Below are 24981 nucleotides of genomic sequence, written 5' to 3'. Positions count from 1 at the left end.
GTTTCTGAAGAAGCTTTTTTTCAATTTTTCCAAGCAAAGCGTCTGATCCCATTGTCTTCAATGATGCTTTATAGTTAACAGGGTTGGTTGACCACACAGTTGGCCACGTGCAGTTGAGCAGCAATACGGTCTACCTTTTCATCACAGAGGTGGAAAAACTCTCACAATAAGTGCAAAGTTTCTTAAAATACTTAGTCATGCAACTTCCATCAGACTGATACAAATCACCTGGTTAACACTCTATTTTCAGGAATAATAAATACATTTAAAAATTGAAGCCCTTGAGTTAGAAACAAAGACATTAACTCAGCTTCTCATGTCTGTTCTGCTCTTTGATAACAGTCACAATATCTTTAGACCGCTGGTATATTTACAAGATTCAAAACAGCCAACTGGTGGCTTTACATTAACGAATAAGATTCTCATTCATTTAATTAAGTAACACCCAGCACCATCACTATTATAAACTCTAGTAAGCATCTCTGCATAGCTATGAATATCTAAACACCTTTTGAAAACCAGACCAAGGTTCTCAGGAATGCTTAGAAAGACATTCAGAACAGAGTAATATAGACAGACTATCCAAATCCCACAGCCAGGAACACAAATCACTAAATAGGTAGGGTCAAACTCCCCTTTGCTCAGAGGGCCCGCAGAAGTTTGCATCGCTTAGCCTTATTCAAGTCCTCAAAACAGAGCTAACATTAAAATATATTAAATGGCTGCAAGGCAAATTAATACAATCGAGGTCACATAAAGAACAGAGCTGCCAAATAAGGTAGTTCCTTGTCCATGAAGTATTTTCCCATGAATTACAAAGTTTTGGTACAGCAGGGTGAATTTTTAATAGTACACTAACCACAAAAAGCTCTTATTTCCAAAAGCATTGTCAAAATGCATCTTTTAAAGACCATTTAAGCTTTAGGTTTGCATAATTTGTTTGGTTTTTTTAAAGCAGAGTGCATGCAAATTGCTTGCAGCACTTCTATTTGGGGGGATTATTTCAACAGCCTATTCTTGCGTAGCCGACTTGTAATGTTTCAATGTGCGAGCAGAAGGATCAGTAGCTTTAACCCATCTTGGCATCCAGTAGTGAGGCAGCCAGTTGCTTTGCCCTGGGTAGTGCTTTTCAAAGATCTGGCGGTAGTAATAACTTTCTTTTGTTTTAGGAGGATTGAAAGGATATTTCTCCGCTGCCTTTTCCAGCAGAAGGTCATCAACCTACAGACATAAGCAAAACGCAAGTGAAGCTGCAAATACATTTAATTTTTACAAGTCAATTTGCTGCAAGTTGAAGACATATAAGGATTCACCAACCACTGAATGCCCATAGGTTTAAAAAAAAAGTCTATTCTAGAGGCAGAGGTTTCTGACAGGTGAATTTTTGTCATAGGCTCCCTTGATCTTTATGAATACGTAAGTATATTTCCAGTGCTGTTAATATTTCCCTCTGCATTATATGCGAAGCCCATTTCTCTTTGGGTTACAATCACCTGTGTTAGTAAGCTCACAAAAACTTCTTTTCTATCCTTCTCTTTGCTGTGAATCAACCAGAACAACTTAAAGAAGTCTTTTTGCCATGTAAGGGGCTTCCTGTTTGGTTTTGGGTTTTTTTTTTTTTTTTTTTTTTTTTTCAGCTCACAGAGACCTATTGACTCTGCCTGTATAACCAAGCTCTTAGCAACAAGACCTGGGATGCAGAGGCAAAGACTCCTGCAGTTGCTAAGCTCACTAAGAAAGGGAGGATGAATAGTTGCACCAGTTGAGGCAATTTCTAAAGCAGCTAGCTTCCACTGCCAGCATGCTATCTAACTCCTCACAGCCATGAAATAAATTTGCCCCTACTACACCAATACAGGCTCAGTACAGGCAGCACAACGCTGTTGCCTGACCTAACTATTTTCTTGCCTGTAGATATAGAGAAAGAAAATGGGAAACAAGCAGTTGGTGGTAGGACAGACAAGCACCTGTCCACAGGTCAGAATACACATATTTCATTAGAACAGAGCTCTGGTGTAAATTGGGTGTTATTCCTTCCTCTTGATCATTAAACTACCTCTGTACACCAGAGATGATCATCCTTTGTCCAAAGTCAAAATGCTGTAAGTCTTCATTGGTTAGCAATGCCAGCAGAGGCTTTAAAAACCAAAAGGGCTTAGCTAGGCATGGCTGGGAAAAACAAATGACATAAACAAGAAAGGACATTATAAAGTCATTATGCTGTTACTCAGCTGCAGAGTAAGTTCATGTAAGTGCCTCCAGCTGAAACAGCTGCTTTGCATGTAACCCTGAAATTGTGTTTGCCAACACACAATCTAATTTGCAATCCAGATGCTTAAATGATGTTCATTTCCTGACACAATCATTTCTGTCAGGCTCTAGCATTTCCTTGTATCTAGGATTTCAAATGCCTTTAACCAACTCAGACAGCTAGAAGACTGCTGATTAAAGTTCTTCTTGCTCCTCCACCATGAAGCTCCAGTTACTGTCATACCCAAATTTATTCTCCCAACTAAGCATGTGAGCTGCTTCTCTGTGGCAGCCATATCTAATACACCTAAATGTGAAAGACAAGGGGGGGGGGGGGAAAAAGTGCTATTGTACCTGTTGATCGATATAGTCCTGAAGAATAGAAAACCAGGATTTCTTTACTGATGCTATACCATCACTGAAAGCTTCTTTGGGTCTCCAGAGTATTTCTTTGGGAAGCAAGTTGGAATCTTCAAAGGACTGTCTTAAAAGGTATTTTTCAATTCCATTCTGTTTGCAGAATAACAAATAATGTTGTCAGTCTCAGGAACTGCAGTACAAAGATCTGCCTTTTGACACTTAAGAAACTGTTTCCTTTCAGAAGGTCTAGTCAGAAAAGGGTTCCCAGTAGTCCAACAATCCAGCAAAATATTTAAGAGCATGCCTGACTTTGGGTAGAGGACTTAACCATTGAATTCAGCAATTTGGTCATGCTTAGAACACATACCAGTGAATCTGTAAGCTTACACTTGGGTCCAGCCCTAGTTTTACATACCTTTGGGATCCGCAGTTCTGCTGGTAGAGATAAATAATAAGAAGTAAACCGATGATCCAAAAATGGGACTCTCAGTTCAAGACTAAGCAGGGGAAATAAATGGAAAGGATACTGAATTAATCCAACAAGTCATCTACTTACGAATTCTGTAACAGTTACGCTTTCCCTGTCTTTCACATAAACACAAGGTTTTCTGCGTTTACTTAAAAGAAATTTCACTTGCATATTCATGACTATGTGCATTTAATTCATCAATTTGGAAAGTTAAGGATATGGTCTGCACAGATTAAATAAAGATCTCGATGATTTATGATGCCATCTGCTGGACAGCTTCTAGTACAATGAATTTAAAGACTACAGTCCTGCAGGATTTGCAACAACACTTGTTCCATGGAAATAAAAACCCATTGAAAAAAAAAATCCTGTTGCCCCCAGAGAATTACCAAGTTGCTCACTGGGATTTGCATCAGCGTTTGTGAAGATGCCACAGAACCGAGCAAGGATTTCTGCTGTCATTTCTGAAATCCATATTTGTTTGTGTTTTCAAGAAACAACAAAAAGGAGCCCGCATGGCCACCATTAAGCTATTGACTACCAATCCTGCAGCATCTGCACAAGAAGTTCTCTCCTACACCAGCAGCAGATATACATGTACAAAGTCTTCCTGCTTACATTCTCTTATGCATACCATGGCTTCTAAGGACACTGAAGACAACAAATAAAATTACAGGAACTGTGTCTTCGGTAGGAAGAAACACTCAGCATATTTTCTCAAGAGATATTATGCTGCCCAGCTTCAAAGTCAAATGGAGATGTTATACTGCATTCTAGTAATTTTATTGTCTCTGTAGCTTCTCTTCTGATAAAAAGCTTCAACTACTTCAGGTAATACCCACCTTACCAAAAAAAGGCATCATCATTCAGCAATCAAGTACTGAGGCTCAGTTTCCATGTACACTGACAAGATTTCCATTGCAAGTCTTTCCGTACAGTTATTTTTTTCTAACTGATAAAGGTACTTTCATCCTTTCTCCCATCATTTCCTCTCTACGCTTAATTCCTCTCCCTTTTCTCCATAAGTCTGAAAACCTTAAATTCAGTTTGAATTTATTAATACAAGGGTTCTTTCTTCCTAGCAGTGCTGTGAAACTGACCCCAGCTTCTCTTCAAGAAATGGCAACTCTCCAAAGAGTGGCCAGACTGTGATATTAAACAGCCTTGAATATACGGCCAAACTTTTCAGCACAAACCAAATTATGAGGCAAATGGCAAGTCTCCTGCACCACGTCCATCTTTTATATAAGAAAGAGAAACATAAGAAGGTTATAAAAACCTAGGCAAGTCATTTTGTGGCAGGATCAATATACAACGCAAGTTTCTTGATCAGTAAGTTATTTGCTTTGCCAAAGGTACCATCTTTTTCTCATCTATAGCCAGCTTCCCAACAATATTCTCCTTTTAATTCATGTATTTCTTTAGCAAAATAATGCTATTTTCTGCAGTGTACAATTTGGTGATTCTTTAAAGTATCAGTCACACAGACTGTATCCTAACATCTCTTTATTACAGTCAGTCACCTGAGTCAATGCACATACTTTTCTCTTTCAGTATGTTTTTTAATTCTTCATATGCATGCTGATTATCAGATTCAAGATTCCTCTTTGTCTAAACCTCAAAAACCCAAACTCAAATACAACTTTGCCTTCCTTCCTTAACTCTGCGTATTTGTATTTCTAATTCACTGCTTCTATAAAGACCATTACAATCCCAGACAAAAGATATTTCCTGCATCAGTTGGCAACACAGTGGGCTCTACAATCACAGGAGACCGGATTAGATTTTGCAGTGTGGTTTGCTCAAATTCCTTCAGGCTGCAACTTCAATTTTAAAATCATAGAATCATAGAATCATTTAGGTTGGAAAAGACCCTTAAGATCATCAAGTCCAACCATTAACCTAGCACTGCCAAGTCCACCACTAAACCATGTCCTCAAGCACCATGTCTACTCGTCTTTTAAATACCTCCAGGGATGAGAACTCAACCACTTCCCTGGGCAGCCTGTTTCAGTGCCTGACTACCCTTTTGGTGAAGAAATTTTTCCTAATATCCAACCTAAACTTCCCCTGGTGCAGCTTGAGGCCATTTCCTCTCGTCCTATCACTTGTTACCTGGGAGAAGAGACCGACCCCCACCTAACTACAACCTCCTTTCAGGTAGCTGTAGAGAGCAATAAGGTCTCCCCTCAGCCTCCTTTTCTCCACACTAAACAACCCCAGCTCCCTCAGCTGCTCCTTATAGGACTTGTTCTCTATACCCTTCACCAGCTTCGTGGCTCTTCTTTGGACACGCTCCAGCACCTCAATGTCCTTCTCGTAGTGAGGGCCCCAAAACTGAACACAGTATTCAAGGTGTGGCCTCACCAATGCTGAGTACAGGGGGACAATCACTTCCCTAGTCCTGCTGGCCACACTATTTCTGGCACAGTCAACACGGGTTCACAAAGGGAAGGTCCTATTTAACTAATTTGGTATTCTTCAATGGTAAGGTCACCCGCCTAGTGGATGAAGGGAAGGCGGTGGATGTAGTTTTTCTGGATTTTAGTAAGGCTTTTGATACTGTCCCTCACAACACCCTTCTGGACAAGTTGTCCAACTGAGTGGGTTCATGGTGTGCTGGGTGAAGAACTGGCTGAGGGCAGAGCTCAAAGGGTTCTAGTGAATGGGGCTACATGTGGCTGGCGACTAGTCACCAGCGGTGTTCCTCAGGGTTCAAGTGTAGGGCCAGTTCTGTTCAATATATTTATCAACGATCTGGATGCAGGAGTTGAATGCACCATTAGCAAATTTGCTGATCATACCAAACTGGGAGGTGCTGTTGACTCTCTTGAGGGACAAGATGCCTTGCAGAGGGATCTAGATAGATTGAAGCATTGGGCAATGATGATTGGGATGAAATTTAACAAGTCGAAATGCCAGATCCTGCACCTTGGATGGAGTAATGCCAGGCACAAATATAAATGGGGAGAGGAGTGGCTGGAGAGCAGCCCTGCAGAAAGGGATCTGGGGGTGCTGGATGACAGCAGGCTCAATGTGAGTCAGCTGTGTGCCCTGGCAGCCAAGAGGGCAAACTGCATCCTGGGATGCATTAAACACAGCATCACCAGCCCGTCAAAAGAGGTGATTATTCCGCTGTATTCAGCGTTGGTGCGGCCTCACCTCGAGTGCTGTGTGCAGTTCTGGGCCCCACAATTTAAGAGCGATGTTCAGGTCCTTGAATGTGCCCAGAGGAAGGCAACAAAGCTGGTGAAAGGGCTGGAAGGAATGTCCTATGAGGAGCGGCTAAGGACTTTGGGCTTGTCTAGTTCGGAGAAAAGGAGCCTGAGGGGCAACCTCATTGCTCCCTACAGCTTCCTGAGGAGGGGAAGCAGAGAGGGAGGTGCTGACCTCTTCTCCCTGGGATCCAGCGATAGCATGCATGGGAACGGCTCAAAGCTGCGCCAGGGGAGGTTTAGACTGGACATTAGGAAGCATTTCTTTACCGAGAGGGTGGTCAAACACTGGAACAGGCTTCCTAGAGAGGTGGCCGATGCCCCAAGCCTGTCAAGTGTTTAAGAGGCATTTGGACAGTGCCCTTAATAACATGCTTTAACTTGGTCAGCCCTGAATTACTCAGGCAGTTGGACTAGATGATCATTGCAGGTCCCTTCCAACTGAAATAATCCAGTATATCCTAGTCTAGTCTGATACAAGCCAGGATGCTATTGGCCTTCTTGGCCTCCTGAGCACACTGCTGGCTCACATTCAGCCAGCTGTCGACCAACACCCCCAGGTCCTTTTCCAACGGGCAGCTCTCCAGCCACTCTTCCCCAAGCCTGTAGCATTGCATGGGGTGGTTGTGACCCAAGTGCAGGACCTGGCACTCAGCCATGTTGAACCTCATACAGTTGGCCTTGGCCCATCGATCCAGCCTGTCCAGGTCCCTCTGTAGGGCCTTCCTGCCCTCCAGCAGATCAACACTTCCACCCAACTTGGTGTCATCTGCGAACTTACTGAGGATGCACTCAATCCCCTCATCCAGATCATTGATAAAGATATTAAATAGAACTGGCCCCAATACTGAGCCCTGGGGAACACCACTTAAACATCTTTTAAATCACACAAGTCGTCAGCATCCAAGAGACTATGTTTTACCCGTGTGCCGCAGTAGTTCTGTCTGCACGAAGTACATCGAACAGGTAGAGCTCCTTCAGAAGCCTCTCGCTCTCTTCTGCAGCTTCTTCGGCAGATGGCGCCTGTAACCAGACGTACATGCATGTAGCACACAGACATAATACAGCTGCACTGAGGGAACCATTACTTGCTGTCTGGTATTTGAGTTGTAATGATCACTGAGTGATCTCAGAACTAGCAAAGACCTCATACAAGAAATAACAGTCTCGGGAATTTTGAAGTTTAAAAAAAAGTTATTTTTCAAGGGATTAAACTGAATCCGTTGGATTTTATGCCACTTCAGGAGAAATTCTCAGCAAATACAGAGCTGTGACAACTCCCAAACTTCACACCTTGAAATCTCAGTGAAGATTTTCTGTTGACTGGGATAACAAGCAGCTCACGGGCTTTCTGTATAATGAATATATTTACCTTATGGAAATATATATATCCTTGTGTCAGCTCATCTGATCCTTCTCCTGAAAAAATGACCACACTGTCTGTTTTCTTCCGTATATATTTGGAGACCAGATACATACCTCAAAAAAAAAAAAAAGCATAAAGTTATTAAAATACAGCTAAATGTATGATGCTATATGCAGCTAGTACAGTTTTAAATTTAGCATTATAGAAGTTTCTCTCCTACACTACTTCTGTAGCAAACAACTGCAATACACTCAAATAACATCTCATTGTTATTCAAAGCCATCAACAATCACACAAACTAAGTGCTGCAAATACACATAAGATGTGTACTTATACTTAGCCCTCAAAATATCAGAAAGTTGTGTGTGATTGTGATCCTAGGAATGCTGGAGGATTCCCATGGGAACACATCTAGGAGTTGCTCTGATTCAGTTTGAAATTAAGCACATGATTAATTCCAGCACAGTCCTGAACAAACCTTCTAGCTTTGGAGAACAAAACTACCAGCAAAAGTTGCTGCTTAACTCTCTGCCACTGTGGGTTGAACTGGATGAAGCCCTTTTTTCAATTTTTTTTTTTTTAAAGAAATATTTATTAATCAGAATTATGCCTTCCCCTCATTATGTCTTTCCAAACAATATGCTTTCAGAGCAAAATTATTAGAGATCTAATGAAAAGGATCTAGTTCATTATTTCTCATACTAAGCCGCAATCACAAAGAAAGATGACAGATGAAAAGTTGGCTTTATTTTTTAAAGAAACACTTTCAATAGTCCACATTGCAAAGTCCTGTCTTCATGTACTACATTCCTCTCAGGGACCTGGGTTTTCAAAACCGTGTTGCCCAGTTGGCTTGGTAACCTTTTTACAGTGTTTTAGGCTGACACAAGATTAACTGGGTAAAATGTCATAGCTGGCATTACACAGAAGGTCACATTGGATTAGGGTTTTTCATTCTTATCAGGTTGGCAACCCTTTGTAAGAAGCTGCTGGTGACTTCCTTCATTTCTCACAATCAAACATACACTATAAGTCTACCTGGCTTGAGTGCACGTGTGTTACTAGAGGGTGACAAGAAACACTTCACTTTAGTATTAAAATTATGCAAGGGATAGGGTAATCATAATTGTTTTGCTATCATAACATTCAGTACCTCAGATAACCTGTAAATTTTCCCCCTTCCTCCAAGGTTCATGCTTGTCAGAGCAGAAAACCTAGACCTGTAGATCTAACATTTCTTCTTCATATAACTTTTGTTTTTCATCCCAAAGCTTCAGTAACAGCTCTTGACAATTGTTTGTACAGTCAGTGACTTTGAAACTAGTAACTGTTTTTGTGTCAGTGTGGTATCACAGACAAGACCAGGGAGCAGAAGTTGGGATTCCCAGTTCCCAGGTCCTGTGACAGGATCTAGTAGATGACTACGTGACTTTGCATAAAATTTTATTCGGGTGATATAAAGCAAAGATTGGTATTAAAAATATCTTACCAATTGAAGCTCTTACTGTTGTTATATCATAGGTTTCCAAGGAGAAGATAACCTCCTCTATTGCCTGAATTCCCTCTTCAGAATTAAATATTACTTCATGATGTTCACTGCCTATATGTGCTGCCACCTGTTTGTAAAAGGTCACAATAATGTATTGCTTTTCAATTAAAACATTTTCTAAACATACAATGTGTTTAAAACACACACACCAAGTGAAAACACCATCTCCCTTCTGCCACAGTGAGAATTATATGACATTAGGCCAAGAGAAGACGATACTGTAAGCAGCCCTTCTGACTTGCAATGGTACATTCACCAGAGGGAACAGTCTCCTTAATTACAGTGTTCAAACATGACTACAACAGACCATCTAGCTGCTCGCCCAAAGCATAACAGAATCTGTAGAGGTTCGAAATACTCCGGATATTTGCCCTGAAGAGAAAAAGCAGCTCAAAAGCCATAACAGCCTAGATACCTAAAGGGTACCCCAGATGCCAAACAGTTTGTACAAGGCTCTTAATTCAGTAAACTATTAACTTACGATATTTAACATATATACAAATGCCATAGCATACGAACCATAGCATGGAGATTTACCCTAAAACCCAGAGGCAGAATTCAGACAACTCCAAAGTATAGTCCTTTTGGTAACAATGCAATGGGAGTCTGTCATGAAAGTCTTCCAAATGCAAGAGAAAACAGGTAAGGCTCAATTATCTCTTTCATAAGATTTAACTAAGCAGCAAATGTTGTACTAAATGATCTATTGCAAACTGATTTACATCATAGCAATAGATGAATATTCAGTATTACTATTAATACCATACCATGAAGTTAGCACCATTAATATACACTGTTTAGCATTCAGCAGCTCAGAACAAACTGAAAGCAACGCTTACTATACCTTTCTGGCAGCCAGTAAGTCAGGACTGTTTTCCATTCCAATTGCAAAGGTTTGTAATGGATAATTGATGTTGATTTCTTTCATCAGTTTCAGAAGAACAGCTGCAACCAAGCTGGAATCTAAGCCCCCTGCCAACAAAAGAAATTATATGGTTAGGTGTTTGACCGGTTTTTTGTTTCCCCTTAAGGACACTGAATCTAGATAGTGGAATCGCATGAGCGGGCTTCATTTTTAAGCTGTGTGAATCCAAGACACTTCTTGTACAAGTGCACATTTACCTCGGCTTAACAAGAGAATCAGGCAACTTCAGTGGAACACCTTCAGTAACAGTTGTTAGTACTTTCGGTGTCAGAAACATCAGTGGAAATCCTTCTTTAAGATACACAGAAAGTGTTCTGAAAACACTGTACCACTACAGAACATGCCCCTTCCAAACTGCTATAATGGGATTTATTCTCCATTTCAAAACTGCTCTCTATCCTCTTCTTACTTACACATTTGATACTCTACTGACAGAACTATGTAAGGTTTTTTTTGGGGGGGGTGGTTGTTTGAATAAAAGAACAGAATATTTAGTGTAAGGATTCCACTCTTCCCCAATCATTTTTGAAAAGTGTGTTTCACACATTTTGAGCGGAATTAATTTTTTAAACATCACTTTAAAGTGAAAAGGTTCATTAGTGACATTATTTTTTTTTCCCTCCTCTTTCTCAGAGGAGGACAGTGGAAGGATTTGAACAGTTTGGAAAACAAACAAAAAATAAAACCAAGAGATGCACAAAGTGCCCAGATGTACTCTAAGGCTCCACTTTCTTATTCTCATGAGCTAGTTCTGCTAATCCTTGACTAGTTCTACTTGCTGCTCCCCTTTGAAGCACTGAGCAAAACACAGTACCTGTTCTCCCACACCTGCCTGCAGTTCTGAAAAGCATGAAGCAAACCTCTCTTCTCTTTGTTTCCTACAGTCTGCACATAGTTTTTCAGCTGAGTGCATTAGCATCCATTCCCACCCTGATCCCCTTTGTGGGCATGCTACCTTGTAAAAAAAATCCCCTTCTGTAGAAATGACACGCCTGTCTGAGAAAAGGAGAGCACAGAAATCAAACTGAGTGCTTGGGATGTGGGAATCAGGGAAATAAAAACCTGAGTTTCCACTGTGAAGTTGCAGAACTCCCTCCGTGACTGGAAACCAAGGTACTTCTCCAACTGTGATGCTCCAAGCATACTCAAAATTCTGAAGCACTGAGATACTCTGGTATTATAGCAGCACAGGCACTTAGTTTTGCTACTAATACATTCTGCATGTGCATCCGAGGAGCTGCTGACTGCCTTCTAATTCGATATGTGAAATTTGGGTTTTGAACAGGCTTTTTACTGAGACTAGGATCTTCCAGCTCTGCATATCTCCCCGTTTCATTTACCTCCCTCCTTCTTTTTATGATGCCGCAGTAAGAAAACAGTCCAACAGTATCTCCTAGTCAGTTCTCTCTCATTCAAATGCATATTTAATAGCGTTCATGATAAATGAGTATATTACTGATGTTCAAAGCCAACCGTATTGTGGGCTGCATCAAAAGCAGCATGGCCAGCAGGTCGAGGGAGGTGATTCTGCCCCTCTACTCTGCTCTGGTGAGACCCCACCTGCAGCACTGCCTCCAGCTCCAAAGCCCTCAGCACAGGAAGGACATGGACCTGTTGGAGCGGGCCCAGAGGAGGGCCACAAAAATGATCAGAGGGCTGGAGCACCTCTCCTATGAGGAAAGGCTGAAAGAGCTGGAGTTGTTCAGCCTGGAGAAGAGAAGGTTGCGGGGAGACCTTATTGCAGCCTTCCAGTACTTAAAGGGGGCCTACAAGAAAGGTGGGGATAGTCTTTTTAGCAAGGCCTGTTGTGATAGGACAAAGGGTAACGGTTTTAAAATAAAAGAGCGTATATTCAGGCTAGATATAAAGCAGAAATTTTTTACGATGAGAGTGGTGAAACACTGGCACAGGTTGCCCAGAGAGGTGGTAGGTGCCCTATCCCTGAAAACATTCAAGGCCAGGCTGGATGGGGCTCTGAGCAACCTGATCGAGTTGAAGATGTCCTGCTCATTGCAGGGGAGTTGGACTAGATGACCTTTAAAGGTCCCTTCCAATCCAAACTATTCTATGATTCTATGATATCAGAACTCTAACCACAACTACAAAGTGCTACAAAAACAGAGTAAATAAGATGTCAGGCCCATGGCTACAAACCCTTACTTCTGTAAAGCACCTCTGTAATGCTAATCTGGTAACAGCAAATTCAGTGAACAACTTCCTGTACCACAAGCTATTACTTCACCTGAAAAAGAAGTGCAGTAAATAATTTTGATCCAGATGCTCTCCTGTAATTTAGTGAATCAAGAGCAGTCTACAATGGAGGCTAAAGCAAAGAAGGTGATAAGTAAGAACTTCAGTTCCTCCTGCTAGCTGAGGCCTTCTTCTATGTTCACTCAGTGCACAGTGAATGCAATAATTAAATTTTCTTTTTAGACAGCAACCTAAGCATACATCTTACATGCTTAAGAATATATTGGGTGATTTTTCAGTACGAGTATTGTACTTCTTCCTTAGTCAAAAATGGCCAGTGTCTCAACAAGCCAACATCCCAGCGTAAACTTCAAAACTGTAAGACTTCCAAGATACTTGTAAACTGGAAAACTTTTATCACAAACTGACAAGTTCTCTGTAACTAAAAAGCAAATGAAGATTCAGATCACTTCAGATACATCACAGCAGAACAGCCAGCATACTTTCCTCTAACTGGTAGATTATGGGCAAAGAGAGAGAAGCCACAAGAATTGTGATTCTTGCTACTTACCTGACAAAAGACAACCAATCCTTCTGTGAGCCATCAAACGTTTTCTAACAGCATTTTCAAACAGAATACGGATGTTGCTTTTCACTCTTTCGAGATCAAAGCCTGTCCAGAAAAGAAGAGGGGGGAAAAAAAAAAACCAAGAAGTGTTACTTAGACTTTGCTGGATTATGTGATCAGAAAAACAAAGATATTTGTCTGAATTTCCTTTGATAATGAGGGCATGCAAGTTCAAATATCTTTGTACATGACTGCCAACAAAAACAGTTCTCAAGTTCCTACATTATAAAGGTTCTTCCCGGTTTCTTTTAAATGGCACTTTTTTAAACCAATCAATACAAATTTTATATTCAAAGATTATAATTTTTTCCACTTTTTAATCAGACCAAGTAGCAAATGCTTTGCTGTACTACCTGAAGGCAAATTTTCCACTGTATCACATGCAGCATGGAGTGGTTCATCCTTATAGCTATGAAATTTTACCAATTCCACTGATGCAACCTTGCCAGAGGGCTTTAAATCCAACACTTCATAATGACCCGGGAGAAATGGTTCCACTTTAGGACATAAGGATGTTGAATGCTTTAAGTTGATAAGTCCTACAGATAAAATGAGAAAAAAAAAGTCAGAGTTTTTAACTTAGGATGGTTAAGTTATCTCTCACTCAACAGCCTCTGTACTAAAACTATAGACAAATATTTTCTCCAGATCCTAAACTTGGTATTAAAAATATAATTTTAAGTCTGAGTCTGCCCTGGCTGGAGCATGATTCTGCTTCTGGTAGGCTACACACATAGATCTGAACCATCTCAAGCTGAGGCAGAGAGCAGAGAAAGGAAGCCAGCAAGTTTTACTAATTGATAAGTAGCAATTTATTCCTGCGAGCATTAAGAAAAGCACTTTTCTGACTGACTACATGATGTCCAGGTCAAGGTGTAATATGCCTACGAGAATTCAAATGACAGTTAATAACTGATTTTGTGTTTAAAATTAAGTGTAGTCAAGCTAACAAGGGGTTTGTAATAGAACTACATCACTGAAGTGATTGATTGCTTAGTTGACATCGATTTAGTAATTTCATAACTCATCAGTTCCAGACTGATCTACACCACTGCTAATGAACGCCAAGAATCAGACTTGTAGACAAACCTCATTTCCATTCCTCTTGTGAAAGAGGATGTTTTGCACCTGCCGGTCACCTGGATGGCCCTTGAGGAACTCCACAAAAGAGATACGGAATTGCTGTTAGAGAGGGACCGGTAATTCACTGTGACGGTTATAGGACACAGTACCTAAAATATTCACTTCTCTTCTTCCTTCCCAAGAAGCAGAGATGGTACAGCTCTTAGTACTAATACTTAGTACTACTATTAGAGGAGTCAATCTACATTGGAGTCCGATAATAAAATTGATATACAGTACATGGGAGAGACACAAGTACTCGTGAAAGTTAATTTTAGCCAAAGTGCATTTTAGGCAATCAACTCCCTTTTGGCACTGTTTGGATTTGTTTATGCAAGTGTCAAGACTAGAGATAATTACTTAAAAAAAAAAAAAAAAAAAAAGCGTAGTGGATGTGTCATCTCAAAGGAAAAAAACCCATCATTAAATAAGTGTCACTAGAAAATTACCCAATGCTGCAGGAAATTTCAGTAGGGTTTTAAAACTCTTGGTTTTTACAGATTAGCAGTTCTTGTGGCATTATTTCCCAGTTCACCATAGAACAGCAGGAACAAATTCTAATGTAATTTATTGTAGCATAAATCTAGCCTAACTCTATAGACTACATTTAACGTTGGGGTAACATAAAACATTTTGGGCTCAATACTGCTATGATTCCAGAACACAAGGAATTACAAAATTAAATAAGCAAGTTATTTTAAATAAACAAGAGACATTAAGGACAATTAAACATCTTAGAGGTTTACTGCTGTGGTTTTTGTTTTAATGATGTGTAGTTCTTATACTACTAAATATAGTTCATTTATTACTGAACTTACAGTTGACTTTCTCTTCACACTTAGAAGAAAAGCCTGACAAAGAAGTTTGTCGCCGACAATAATACCTAAGATTATTTAGGCACTAAAGACAACTGGTTTTACCTTTTGCCTCAGAACAGACGCCCAAAAATCCATCATCAGTCAGCACCTTAAACAGTGGTCTGACTCCATAGGTATCTCTCGCCAGAAACACTTTTCTGTTTGCAGTGTCCAGAAGGATGAAAGCAAACACACCATCTAGCATGGATGCCGTTTGTTCTATTCCTCCTCTGTTGTAAAGATGAAGGATAACCTCACCATCCACTAACGTCTGATATTCAAATCCAAACTGCTTCTGCAACTAAGAAAAAATATGAAGAAAAGCACAAATAAGCATTTGCAAACATTGACTGCTTATTAATTGAAAAAACAACAACATTCATGTAATTGTTTAATAAGAAAACTAAGCTTTTTTTGTAAAATCACAGTTCAAAAGTTACAGAAACATTTCTGCCAGAGAAGGAAATTATACTTTTGTGTTCAAAATATTATCCAGGATCATCTCTCAGACAATGTAGATTGACTGTGCAGTCTTAAGCAGTTCACATTATGGCAAGTTTTCAAGGACACATTTCTATTTGAGGATGTCAAACTGCAAGCCCACGACCCTGGTCTTCAGAAGCCTCCCCATCTCCCACAGACAAATGGCAGAAGCAGGCAGCCACTGCTTCCAAGAAAAACAACTCAAAACAGGACCAGAAACAAAGACATCATTTTTTGTAGTCTCAAATCACTCGGTGCTACTTTCTTATCAGATAATAATGACATTTATGCAAGTCCCCCTCTCCCCAAAACACACAGACACTGGTAACTTCTCTGCAAAGTAAAGTACTTCAGAAATAAACTTTGGTTTACTTGTACAGTCACTGCAATTCCTCAGTCGTTTTTTTTTATGCAGAGCATTTCCTTCTGCCTAGTCTTACTCCATTCCTTCAACTAACCTCTTCACTCTGCCTGTGCAGATGGAGTGGGGGAGGAAGAAATTAGCTGTCAGAGTTAAGTCAGACCAAATATTCTTCATGTTCTTGTGGTGCTACACTTAAAGTCCTTTCAATATCTACCAGGCAGGGGGAAAGAGAGGGTTTCAGTAAAACACTGAAAAGCCAAGAAACCCCACAAAACCAATGCTTTAGCATTTTAACTTAAATTCTTTGGTTTTAATTGTTATTTAAGGGGCAAAGTCTTGGACCAAACTGAGTCAATATTAAAATAACTAAGTCATTGTCCTAAACAAAATGCCTGTTTCACTAATGACCTTTTCCCAGGTAGGTTTCAGTCACATGCCCGAAAGAAAAATCTCTTCATAAAGAAAGAGAGTACATAAAGTAGAGAGAACAACCGAACAAATTCCTGCTGATGGCAATGCAAGCTTTGCATAATTAAATTCCCCTTAGGATTGCATGTGAGCACAATTGAGACTAATTCTTACTGCTTTCAACAGTAGAAAAACCACAATGCAAAACACAGCAAGTATTACAGACTGTTAGTACAATACATTTCACATGAACTGCAGGGCAAAGTGTATCTCATGTTCCAAACAGCCAGATACTTAAAAGATTGGGAAAAAAAAAACCCTCCTGCCTATTCAAATTCCCAATGCCATAACTGATGTCACGGACATCACTGACAGCAGCCAGACTCTGAATTCAAAAATGTGATGTTAGAAGTACTAAGACATCTCAGATTATTCATACGTTTCTGATACCACCACGCTCAGTTTATGATTCATTTAGGCATTCAGTTTCAGCATGATTCAGAAAAGGTCACAATTGTAAGCTGCTTTATATGCCAAATTTGGATGATCTGAATGTGCTGGTTTTGGCCGGGAATTTTCTTCATAGTAGTTAGTATGGGGCTATGTTTTGGATTTGTGCTGGAAACAGTGTTGATAACACGGAGATGTCTTCATTATTGCTGAGCAGTGCTTACACAGAGTCGAGGCCTTTTCTGCTTCTCACCCCACCCCACCAGCGAGGAGGCTGGGGGTGCACAAGAAGCTGGGAGGGAACACAGCTGGGACAGCTGACCCCGACTGACCAAAGGGATATCCCATACCATATGATGTCATGCTCAGCATATAAAGCTGGGGGAAGAAGGAAGGGGGGGACGTTCAGAGTGATGGCGTTCATCTTCCCAAGTAACCATTACCTGTGATGGAGCTCTGCTTTCCTGGGGATGGCTGAACACCTGCCTGCCGATGGGAAGTAGGGAATGAATTCCTTGCTTTGCTTTGCCTGTGTGCGCGGCTTTTGCTTTACCTATTAAATTGTCTTTATCTCAACCCATGAGTTTTCTCACTTTTACTCTTCCGATTCTCTCCCCCGTCCCACCGGGGGTGGGGAGTGAGCGAGCGGCTGGGTGGGGCTTCGTTGCCAGCTGGGGTTAAACCACTACACTGAATCACTTCCCTTTACAAGTAACACAAGCAGCATGGACATCTCAGCACAGGGACTGAGGCACATAGACAATGTGCAGCAGCAGTATCGCACCCATCAGGGACATTCAGACACTTTAGGAAGTAAGTACAGAGTTGCTGCTTGTTTTGTGCCCACGAGACTTGCTTAGGTGGCTCTCAAAAACCCCACAAAGCATCTGCCTTAAGCTGCAGACACCTAAGGACTTTGGTGGCATACTGAAAACATATCCCTAGTGCTTGTTACTTTTACAGAACTACACAAGCGTGCATGCTGTATATTAATATATTGTAAGTGACATATCCCATCTAGATTAATATGCAGAAATAAAAACGCAAAACCCGACAGCTTGGAGAAGGACCCAAAATAACTGAAGAGAAAGGGGCTTGGAATTCCCCTCCCCAAGAGATAACAGAGAATGCATCTTTATTTTAAACTGATCAAACCTGAAGATACAAATACCTATTGCTTTTCTTGTCAATTATAAAGTGATTTTTCAGTATTAAAGACTAAGTATGTTACTATCTAAGCCACCACAGATTCACTGCTCATCAAGATAATTTACTTCCTTTTAAATACTAGTCATTTGATAACTTTATAAAATTTTCCTGATATTCTAGTCCACCATGTTTTAAACACTTTCCAAATATCCACCAGTTTTGAAATTACAAAAAAAAAAGAATATGCCGTATGATCCATACAACACTTACCTGTTTGAAATTGTAGATTTCTCCATTGTAACACAGCCACAGATACGGGAATTTCTTCACCCGGATAGGCTGCATGCCATATAACTGATCAACAACCGCAAGGCGGTGGAAACCAAAACAACAGTTGGTGAATCCATTGACGTTCTCAAAACGAAATGCATCAGGACCTCTGTGTGCTATCTTCATGGCACTTAGACACTGGACAGAAAGGCATTCATCACTCCCAAACAGGGCCCAGATACCGCACATGGTGAGGCTGTTGATCTACCTGAAAGTGGAGAACCTGTTCAATAAAGACATGAACATTATAAGCAAGAGCTGACACCTAGAAAACACAGATAACAAATGTAGACTATTAATCGCTTAACCGTCAAGAGGACTGATCAAGAGAACAGCAGACTTTACTAACACAAGGTAAAACCCGGTTTGCCCAGAATATGATAAGCAACCATTGGCCAGCAAGAAATTAGGCTTAAGTTTACCTTTAGGTGCACCAAGGTTGTCTGATTTTTTTTTATAGAGCACAAATAGAACAAATCGTTACTAGGCATCGGATATAATGTGTTGAAGTAACATCATCTCAGCAGAAATGTTAACAGTCCTTTCAGTTTGCAGCCTTTCGGTATAAAAAGGGGGCTTATAAGAAAGACAGAGGCTTTTACCAAGGCCTGTAGTGACAGGACAAGGGGCAACGGTTTTAAACTGAAAGAGGGTAGGTTTACACGGGACTTCCCCAGGTGCATGGGTGGTTGGGATGAGAAGAGTGTGGAGGGAGCACTGTTGGTGCAGTGCCGTGCTCCCCTTGGCGTGCCTTTGGCAGCGCCAGTGTCCCTGGAGCTGTAGGTTTTGTGGCTCTCTGAACCCTAACCCTAGTGGGAGCTTGGGGCTGAGGCTGAGGTCCCCAGCACCATCACTTGACCTGTAGGTCCCCAGTCTCAGCCCACCTCTACCATTAGTTAGGGTTCAGAGAGCCACAAAGCCTACAGCTCCAGGGACACTGGCGCTGCCAAAGGCACGCCAAGGGGAGCACGGCACTGCACCAACAGTGCTCCCTCCACACCTGTCTCATCCCAACCACCCATGCACCTGCGGACCTCAGCCCAAAATCCAAGCCCCCATTACAATTAGGGTTAGGGTTAGGGTCCAGAGAGCCACAAAGCCTACAGCTCCAGGGACACTGGCGCTGCCAAAGGCACGCCAAGGGGAGCACGGCACTGCACCAACAGTGCTCCCTCCACACCTTTCTCATCCGGACAAGGGATGGCGCTGGGGAGCGCAGCCCCAGCACATGGAGCCGGGCTTTCCCTCCAGCTGGGGCGCCTTCCGTGTGCCCCACGGTCTCCGGGGCTCTTCTAGCAGGAGACCGCAGGCAGCCGGGGCAGGCTCCTTCCGCACACGCCCGCTACCCCCCGGCCCCCCTCCACACGGCCGCCCTTCCTCCGGCGGCTGCAGCGCACGCCGGGCCCGCCGCCCCCTCGCTCACAAGCCCGGGCAAGGCGCGGAGGGGCCGCACGGCGCCGGGAGGAGCGGCGGAAGGCCGGGTCCTGCGGCGGGCTCGCCCTGGAGGCCGCCCGGCACGGCCGCGCTCGGCCCGCGATCCCGGCGGCGCCCCCCGGCCGGCCCTGCCCGGCGCAGCCCCGGAGCCGCCGCCCGGCCGGGTCCCTTACCCGGTCCTGGCCGCCGGCGTGGGGAGAGCCGCCGTCCTCGCCGCGGCGGGTGATGAAGAAGGCGGCCCCCGCCGGTGCCGGCTCCTCCCCCGCCGCCTGCTGCTGTTGAAACGCGCCGCGAAGTTTCATCATGCACCGCCCGCCCGGTGCGGGCAGGGCCCGCGGGGGTCGGGCCGCGGGCCGGCGAGGCCAGGCCGGGCCCGCTCCGCCGCCTTCCTCTGCGGCCCCGGCTCGGGGAGCCCCGCGGCAGGGCAAGGGCCAGCTCGCAGGCCAAGAAACGCGGCTCTGCCGCCTCCCCCGGAGCGCTGCGAAGACAAGGACGCGCCGCTGGGCACTGCTGGCTCACTAGGCTTGTGAGGGCAGCTCGCAGCCATCATTAGTCCTGTCCCTGCAAATCTGCCCTGTGTTGTACCTTGCATCGTGTACAGTGAAAAGAGCTCAGACATCTGCATGTGCTTGCCTTAAAGCTGCTTTATTTGCTTTGGGAGAGAGCGAGCTTGCAAAGCTTACGCCTTTGGAAGCATTTACTGAGGACTTAGGATTTTGCTGTGCAAAACTCGGTTTTGAATAAAAGGTGCGATGGGTAAAAAGGGATTTTGATGCCTACCTGAACTTCATTATTGGACAGTTTTGCCTTTTTGCCTTTGAGTAAATGCGAAAGTAAATGAAATTCAACTCTGAAGACTGGGATGTGAGGTGCTAAATATAAACCTTAATTCTCCACACATACTTCCAGAGAGCGTTAGTAGTCATTTGCATGCAGTGCACTTTCATAGCTAGCTTTAGTGGACTTAGTGTAAAACTGCAGTGCTGTGCATACAGTTCTTCAGGTTATGCAGACCATCAGCAATATGCGCGGTCTGTGTGTAGAATTTTAAAAGGACCTTTAGGAAGCTGTTAAAAAGGTATTTTTAGGCTTTAGAAAGAAAAATGTCTTGAAGCGTCCCATGCATGAGAAGTAGGCTCCAGCCTTGATCAGGAATAGATGTAGGAGGTTTCTGTTCAGCACAGCTTCACCTGAACGCAGGCCTGGCCTTGGCAGATGCCGCGCGTACCGCCCAGAGCTGTGCGCTGCCTGCAAGAGCAGAGCGAGAGTGCGTGCAACGGCGCGCTGACTCACCGCTCACAGGAGTAGTGGTTCTGCTGGGGAACACCTTACAGCTCGGGGTTTTTTCCAGCGATCTGAATGTCACAAACTCCGCATTTGGAAAAACTACAAGACATAAGACAAATGTATTAACCTAGGTTGTTTTGGTTTTGGTTTGGTTTTTTTGTTTGTTTTTGTCAGAGACACTTGTAAACAGCTTTTCTTTACATCTTTACTTCTTTTCTCTGCACAGAGAAAAGATTTTTGGATGAGTCTGCGTGGGCTTACATTGTTATCTGGACATTTTCATTTTATGAGCAATTCCTGGTTCATAACCAGATCTCATACCGTGCTTTACGATAGTAAGTCACAAACCATTTGGTAAAATAAGTATCTTTTCATGGAGAAACTGAAGCAGGGAGGGTGAGAAGCAACTTGCAGAAAAGCGGCCCAGTAAGGCTAGGCAAGCACAGCCAGGGAAGAGCGAAACCTCCTAAGTCCTCACTAATGTCTGCATCCTTAGGGCACGCCGGGTAACAGCCACCTATTTCTCCTCCCCTTTACTACCACTTTTAAAAACTGGGGATAACTGCTGCATTTTACTATGTCTTGCATGTTTAATCCCCTATTTTAATGGGGTTGATGGTGTTACACATGGGACTAATGGCAGAAATACTACACACAATCTGTTTTTAAACATTGGCAATGTTACTCTGTGGTAGTTACAATAGCACAGGTAACTGATATGTCCCTGTCCTTTTCTAGCCTTTTCTCTACTATTGCCAAGTAGCCCGTTGCAGTCCCTTTACATTAAGTGTCATTCTTCAGTATCCAGTCTTTTCTTTCAGCCTATCTGCAGACAGCACTCGATGTAATTACACCCCAGTCTCACAGCTCTGTTCTCAGTCACATCTTCCCTCTCGGGTTTCTCCTTCCTGCAGACATTACCATGTGTAGTAGTTTCTCCAAAGCATTTTCTTCTCCACTATACTCCTTTAAAGCTGATTTTCCCCTCCATTTTTGTTGAGAGGAATTTAAGTTGATGCTAGCTGGGTGGAGAGAACAGGTTTGAACATAAATATCGGGTGCCATGAGTAGCTAAGAGACTTTCTACCTTCTTGTATCATCTGTTTAGTACCTGAGAGTAACCATCTGGCCACAGGCTAAAACCATTTAAGAATGGCTGAAAAACACTGTAAGAAAGTTCCTGATTAATTAATTAAGAAGTATGTGGATTAAACAGGTAAATGAGTAAATGAAAGGTCAAAGTGAACAGGTAAATGACTACAATGTAGAATTAACTGCTTGTTGCAGCTGCATGACTGTTACACTGAGGTGGCCACTGTCAGCTCAACACTCAGTTGAGCATTGCTCGTAACTGAAGTCTGTGCTCCTCATTTTTTCCCACTAAAGACGAATACCTTTGCTGCATCCATCAAATGCAGTGCCACCAGCATGCCTGGAAGACTGGAAGTGTGTGTGTTCTGTGAGATCCATGAAATCTATTTGGAGAGGACCTAGAACTGAGGGGGAAGTGGAGAAGCCAGAGGCTGTGATGAAGAGAGACACACAATGAAGGTCTTTTGCTTTCACAGCAATGACTAACAAGTTAACAACCTATAGTACCTGGGGCTTTTCCAGGGAGTAGCCTCCTGAAGGTATCCCTCATGATTTCTGGCTTTTTGCATGAGAGAACACGTTTCAGCTGGTTTTGTGATGATGGCTCTCCCAGCTCTCTGTTCCCATCCTTTGCTCTCACCGGTGCTGTGCAAGAAAACAAGATCCGAAGTAGAAAACAGTGGCCAGATTCAAATATTAGATAAAGACTTCCCTTTTTCTGTCAGCATCAAACGCACGTACTCTGCAGTTTCTCAGACAGGAATTGAACACCCTTTGTTGGTAGTGAATGTTGCCATGAGTGAATTCATGGGCCAGGTCGTTACGACGGGCAGGACAGTAAAACATGAGAAATTCTATTGACGTGCCTCAGCTCAGCCTTGCATCAGCCTTTTGCACGGCAGTTGCTAGTGAGTAGCAGCGGAACACAGGCATTCTGCACCCCTCCAGACCAGCTACATAGTCATGGACCACTAAAGATGCTTCATCACCAACAATTTGAGGGATAATAAGGATAATGCTGAAACACTTTCTGGTTTTGAAAAATGGGAGATTTTGGCTGTGGGAAGGAGATGGTTGTATCTCTTTGCATCCAGTATCCACTTTTAGCTTGGGCGAACTACTTTCCATCCGGCCTTGAACACATCCTGAATTGCAATAGCAATACTTTTTTTTTTTTTTTTTTTCCTTCTCCAGTCCTAACTTGTGTAGTAATGGAGTCATGGGAATAGGCGGCTTCAAGTTTCCAGATGCCTCAAACTATCCTTTTCTTGACCCCCAGTGACTGAATGTTCATGATGTAAGCTGGGCATAGATCACCAAGAATCCTGTATTTTCCAGCTTGAATTTTTTCCTTTATGTGTTTGCTGCACAAAACTTTGCCACACATTCTCACAGGCCCAACTGAATGGGATACGCTGCTTTTGATTTGCTTGTGTTTGTCAGCATCTACAAATTTGGCATTGAAATCTGTGTACTACATACGTTTACGTCTTCTGTTCCTGAATGTGCAGTAATCAGAATCTAATGCCGTTCTTTGGGCAGGGAGTTAGCGCACAGCTTACTTTCCACCAGGAAAGCCTGACTGTAGACAGACACTGCTCCATGATCCAGCACTGTAGCGATAACAGAAAATCAAGTGGCAAATGCTCTTTCTGGCAGCAGCCTAGTATATTTTCTAGGGCAGGGACTGAGCTTGAAAGCAGAAGGTTGTTTCTCCTAATGGAGGCAGACAGAAACATCCATGTACCATGGTGGCATTGGCAGCCCGTTATACACTGGGAGGGATCAGTGGTGGGCAGGACTCAGGGGAAAGTGGAAATCAGTTCCTCCTCCCCAGTTGCATGGGTTGGCACAAATAACGCGTCTCATACCCTGGCTATCTTTACAAATATAAAGGCCTGTTGGATACACATACATTTAGCAGGCAATAGTTGTAGTGCCAGGTGTTCTGATAACACATCTAGCATGAAACGTATGGTTATGTCAGCGATACGCACATGCAGAGAGCAAAGGCCTTTTCCTATTTTGGCTTTCCTTCCCCAGGAGAATAGTAACACGATGTGCTCTTAAAGTTTCAGTGCTTGCACTGAAGATCTCAGGCAGAACCATACTTTAATCCCTGTATCTGAGTGGGGGGAAAAAGTGAAAAGAGAAACTGTCAAATTCAAAAGCTGTTTGGAGATCCATAGCTTGAAGCAAGGTAGGCTCACATTTGTATCGCTTAGTCTGCCCTTTACCCAGTGGGACTGCACCTCATGCCAGCGAGCTTTGAGCTTGCAGCTTTTAAAGAACTTATCGACCTAACAGAGCTGTTTGTTCCTATAATTTTGAATATATTTATTTTTCTTTTTTCCCTCTCTGTTCTTTGCTCTTCCTTTGGAAGACATTTAAAGGACATGCAGACTACTTGTCTCTCCTCCAGACAAAATCGTCTGTCTCATGGTATAAAAAGTAGTTGTCTCTCCCACTGGGAGTTCCTGCTGCTATAGTCTCTCTTATTTAATCCTTTTTCTTTTCTTTCTGCTTAATTATGTTAAGCTTCAAAACAAATAAGACTTGCTCTGACCTCAGAGTTAGAGGTCACAGCACTGAAGTGTTAAAAGAAAATCTTTTCTAGAGCCCGGGCATTCAGAACTTCAGTAAAGTACTAGGAAGGCATGTCCAGTGCAGCAGCGAGGGAGAGCACAGAGCAAGGTGATTTGTTATTGCCTCACAAAAGACTAAGCATTTTGCTCTACTGCTGCATCCTTTTTTTAACATGCCAGCCCTTCCATTATCCCCTGTGTTTCTTAGCACAGACAAGAAAGGGTGGCTGAAAGAGCTGTTGGCCATACAGTGCACATGGCAGGCATGGCATATGGCATACCAATGGCTCTATTGTCAGTAGGCCCAAGACCACAGAGGAATGAAACATTGCTGACTTTAACTGAATAGTGGTCTTGGCTAATGAGGAGGAATCCAGTGTAATTTATTCTCTCGTCCTGGGGAGGGGGGGTGGGAAACAAACCACAAACCCAAAGAACTATTACATATGCTTTTTTAACCACTTGCAG

General features: G+C 42.7%; 1 protein-coding gene across 1 annotated transcript; it reads right to left on the bottom strand.

Annotated features, from left to right (window-relative positions):
• Positions 1 to 450: 450 nt before the first annotated feature.
• Positions 451 to 19759, bottom strand: ASNS (asparagine synthetase (glutamine-hydrolyzing)). Its single transcript, XM_082330301.1, has 12 exons — positions 19723 to 19759; positions 18056 to 18338; positions 14995 to 15232; positions 13306 to 13491; positions 12896 to 12997; positions 10054 to 10181; positions 9150 to 9276; positions 7667 to 7773; positions 7217 to 7317; positions 3026 to 3107; positions 2605 to 2760; positions 451 to 1221 (listed from the first exon to the last, which is right to left on the bottom strand). The coding sequence occupies exons 2-12, from the start codon at positions 18302 to 18304 to the stop codon at positions 1012 to 1014; spliced, it is 1686 nt and encodes a 561-aa protein (XP_082186427.1). The 5' UTR covers positions 18305 to 18338; positions 19723 to 19759; the 3' UTR covers positions 451 to 1011.
• Positions 19760 to 24981: the final 5222 nt, after the last annotated feature.

The sequence above is a fragment of the Platalea leucorodia genome (assembly GCF_965183815.1).
Source record: "Platalea leucorodia genome assembly, chromosome: 1".
Classification (NCBI taxonomy): Eukaryota; Metazoa; Chordata; class Aves; order Pelecaniformes; family Threskiornithidae; genus Platalea; species Platalea leucorodia.
This window is presented reverse-complemented; position numbering and strand designations above follow the sequence as displayed.

Bases quoted from the DNA above. Each gene is read 5' to 3' on its own strand.
- ASNS (XM_082330301.1), bottom strand. From the start codon at position 18,304: ATGTGCGGTATCTGGGCCCTGTTTGGGAGTGATGAATGCCTTTCTGTC. The intron at 13,492-14,994 runs GTAAAACCAGTT...TTTTATCTGTAG, and splicing joins CGTCTGTTCTGAGGCAAAAG to GACTTATCAACTTAAAGCAT. The intron at 12,998-13,305 runs GTAGTACAGCAA...TTTTCTGGACAG, and splicing joins AGTGGAAAATTTGCCTTCAG to GCTTTGATCTCGAAAGAGTG.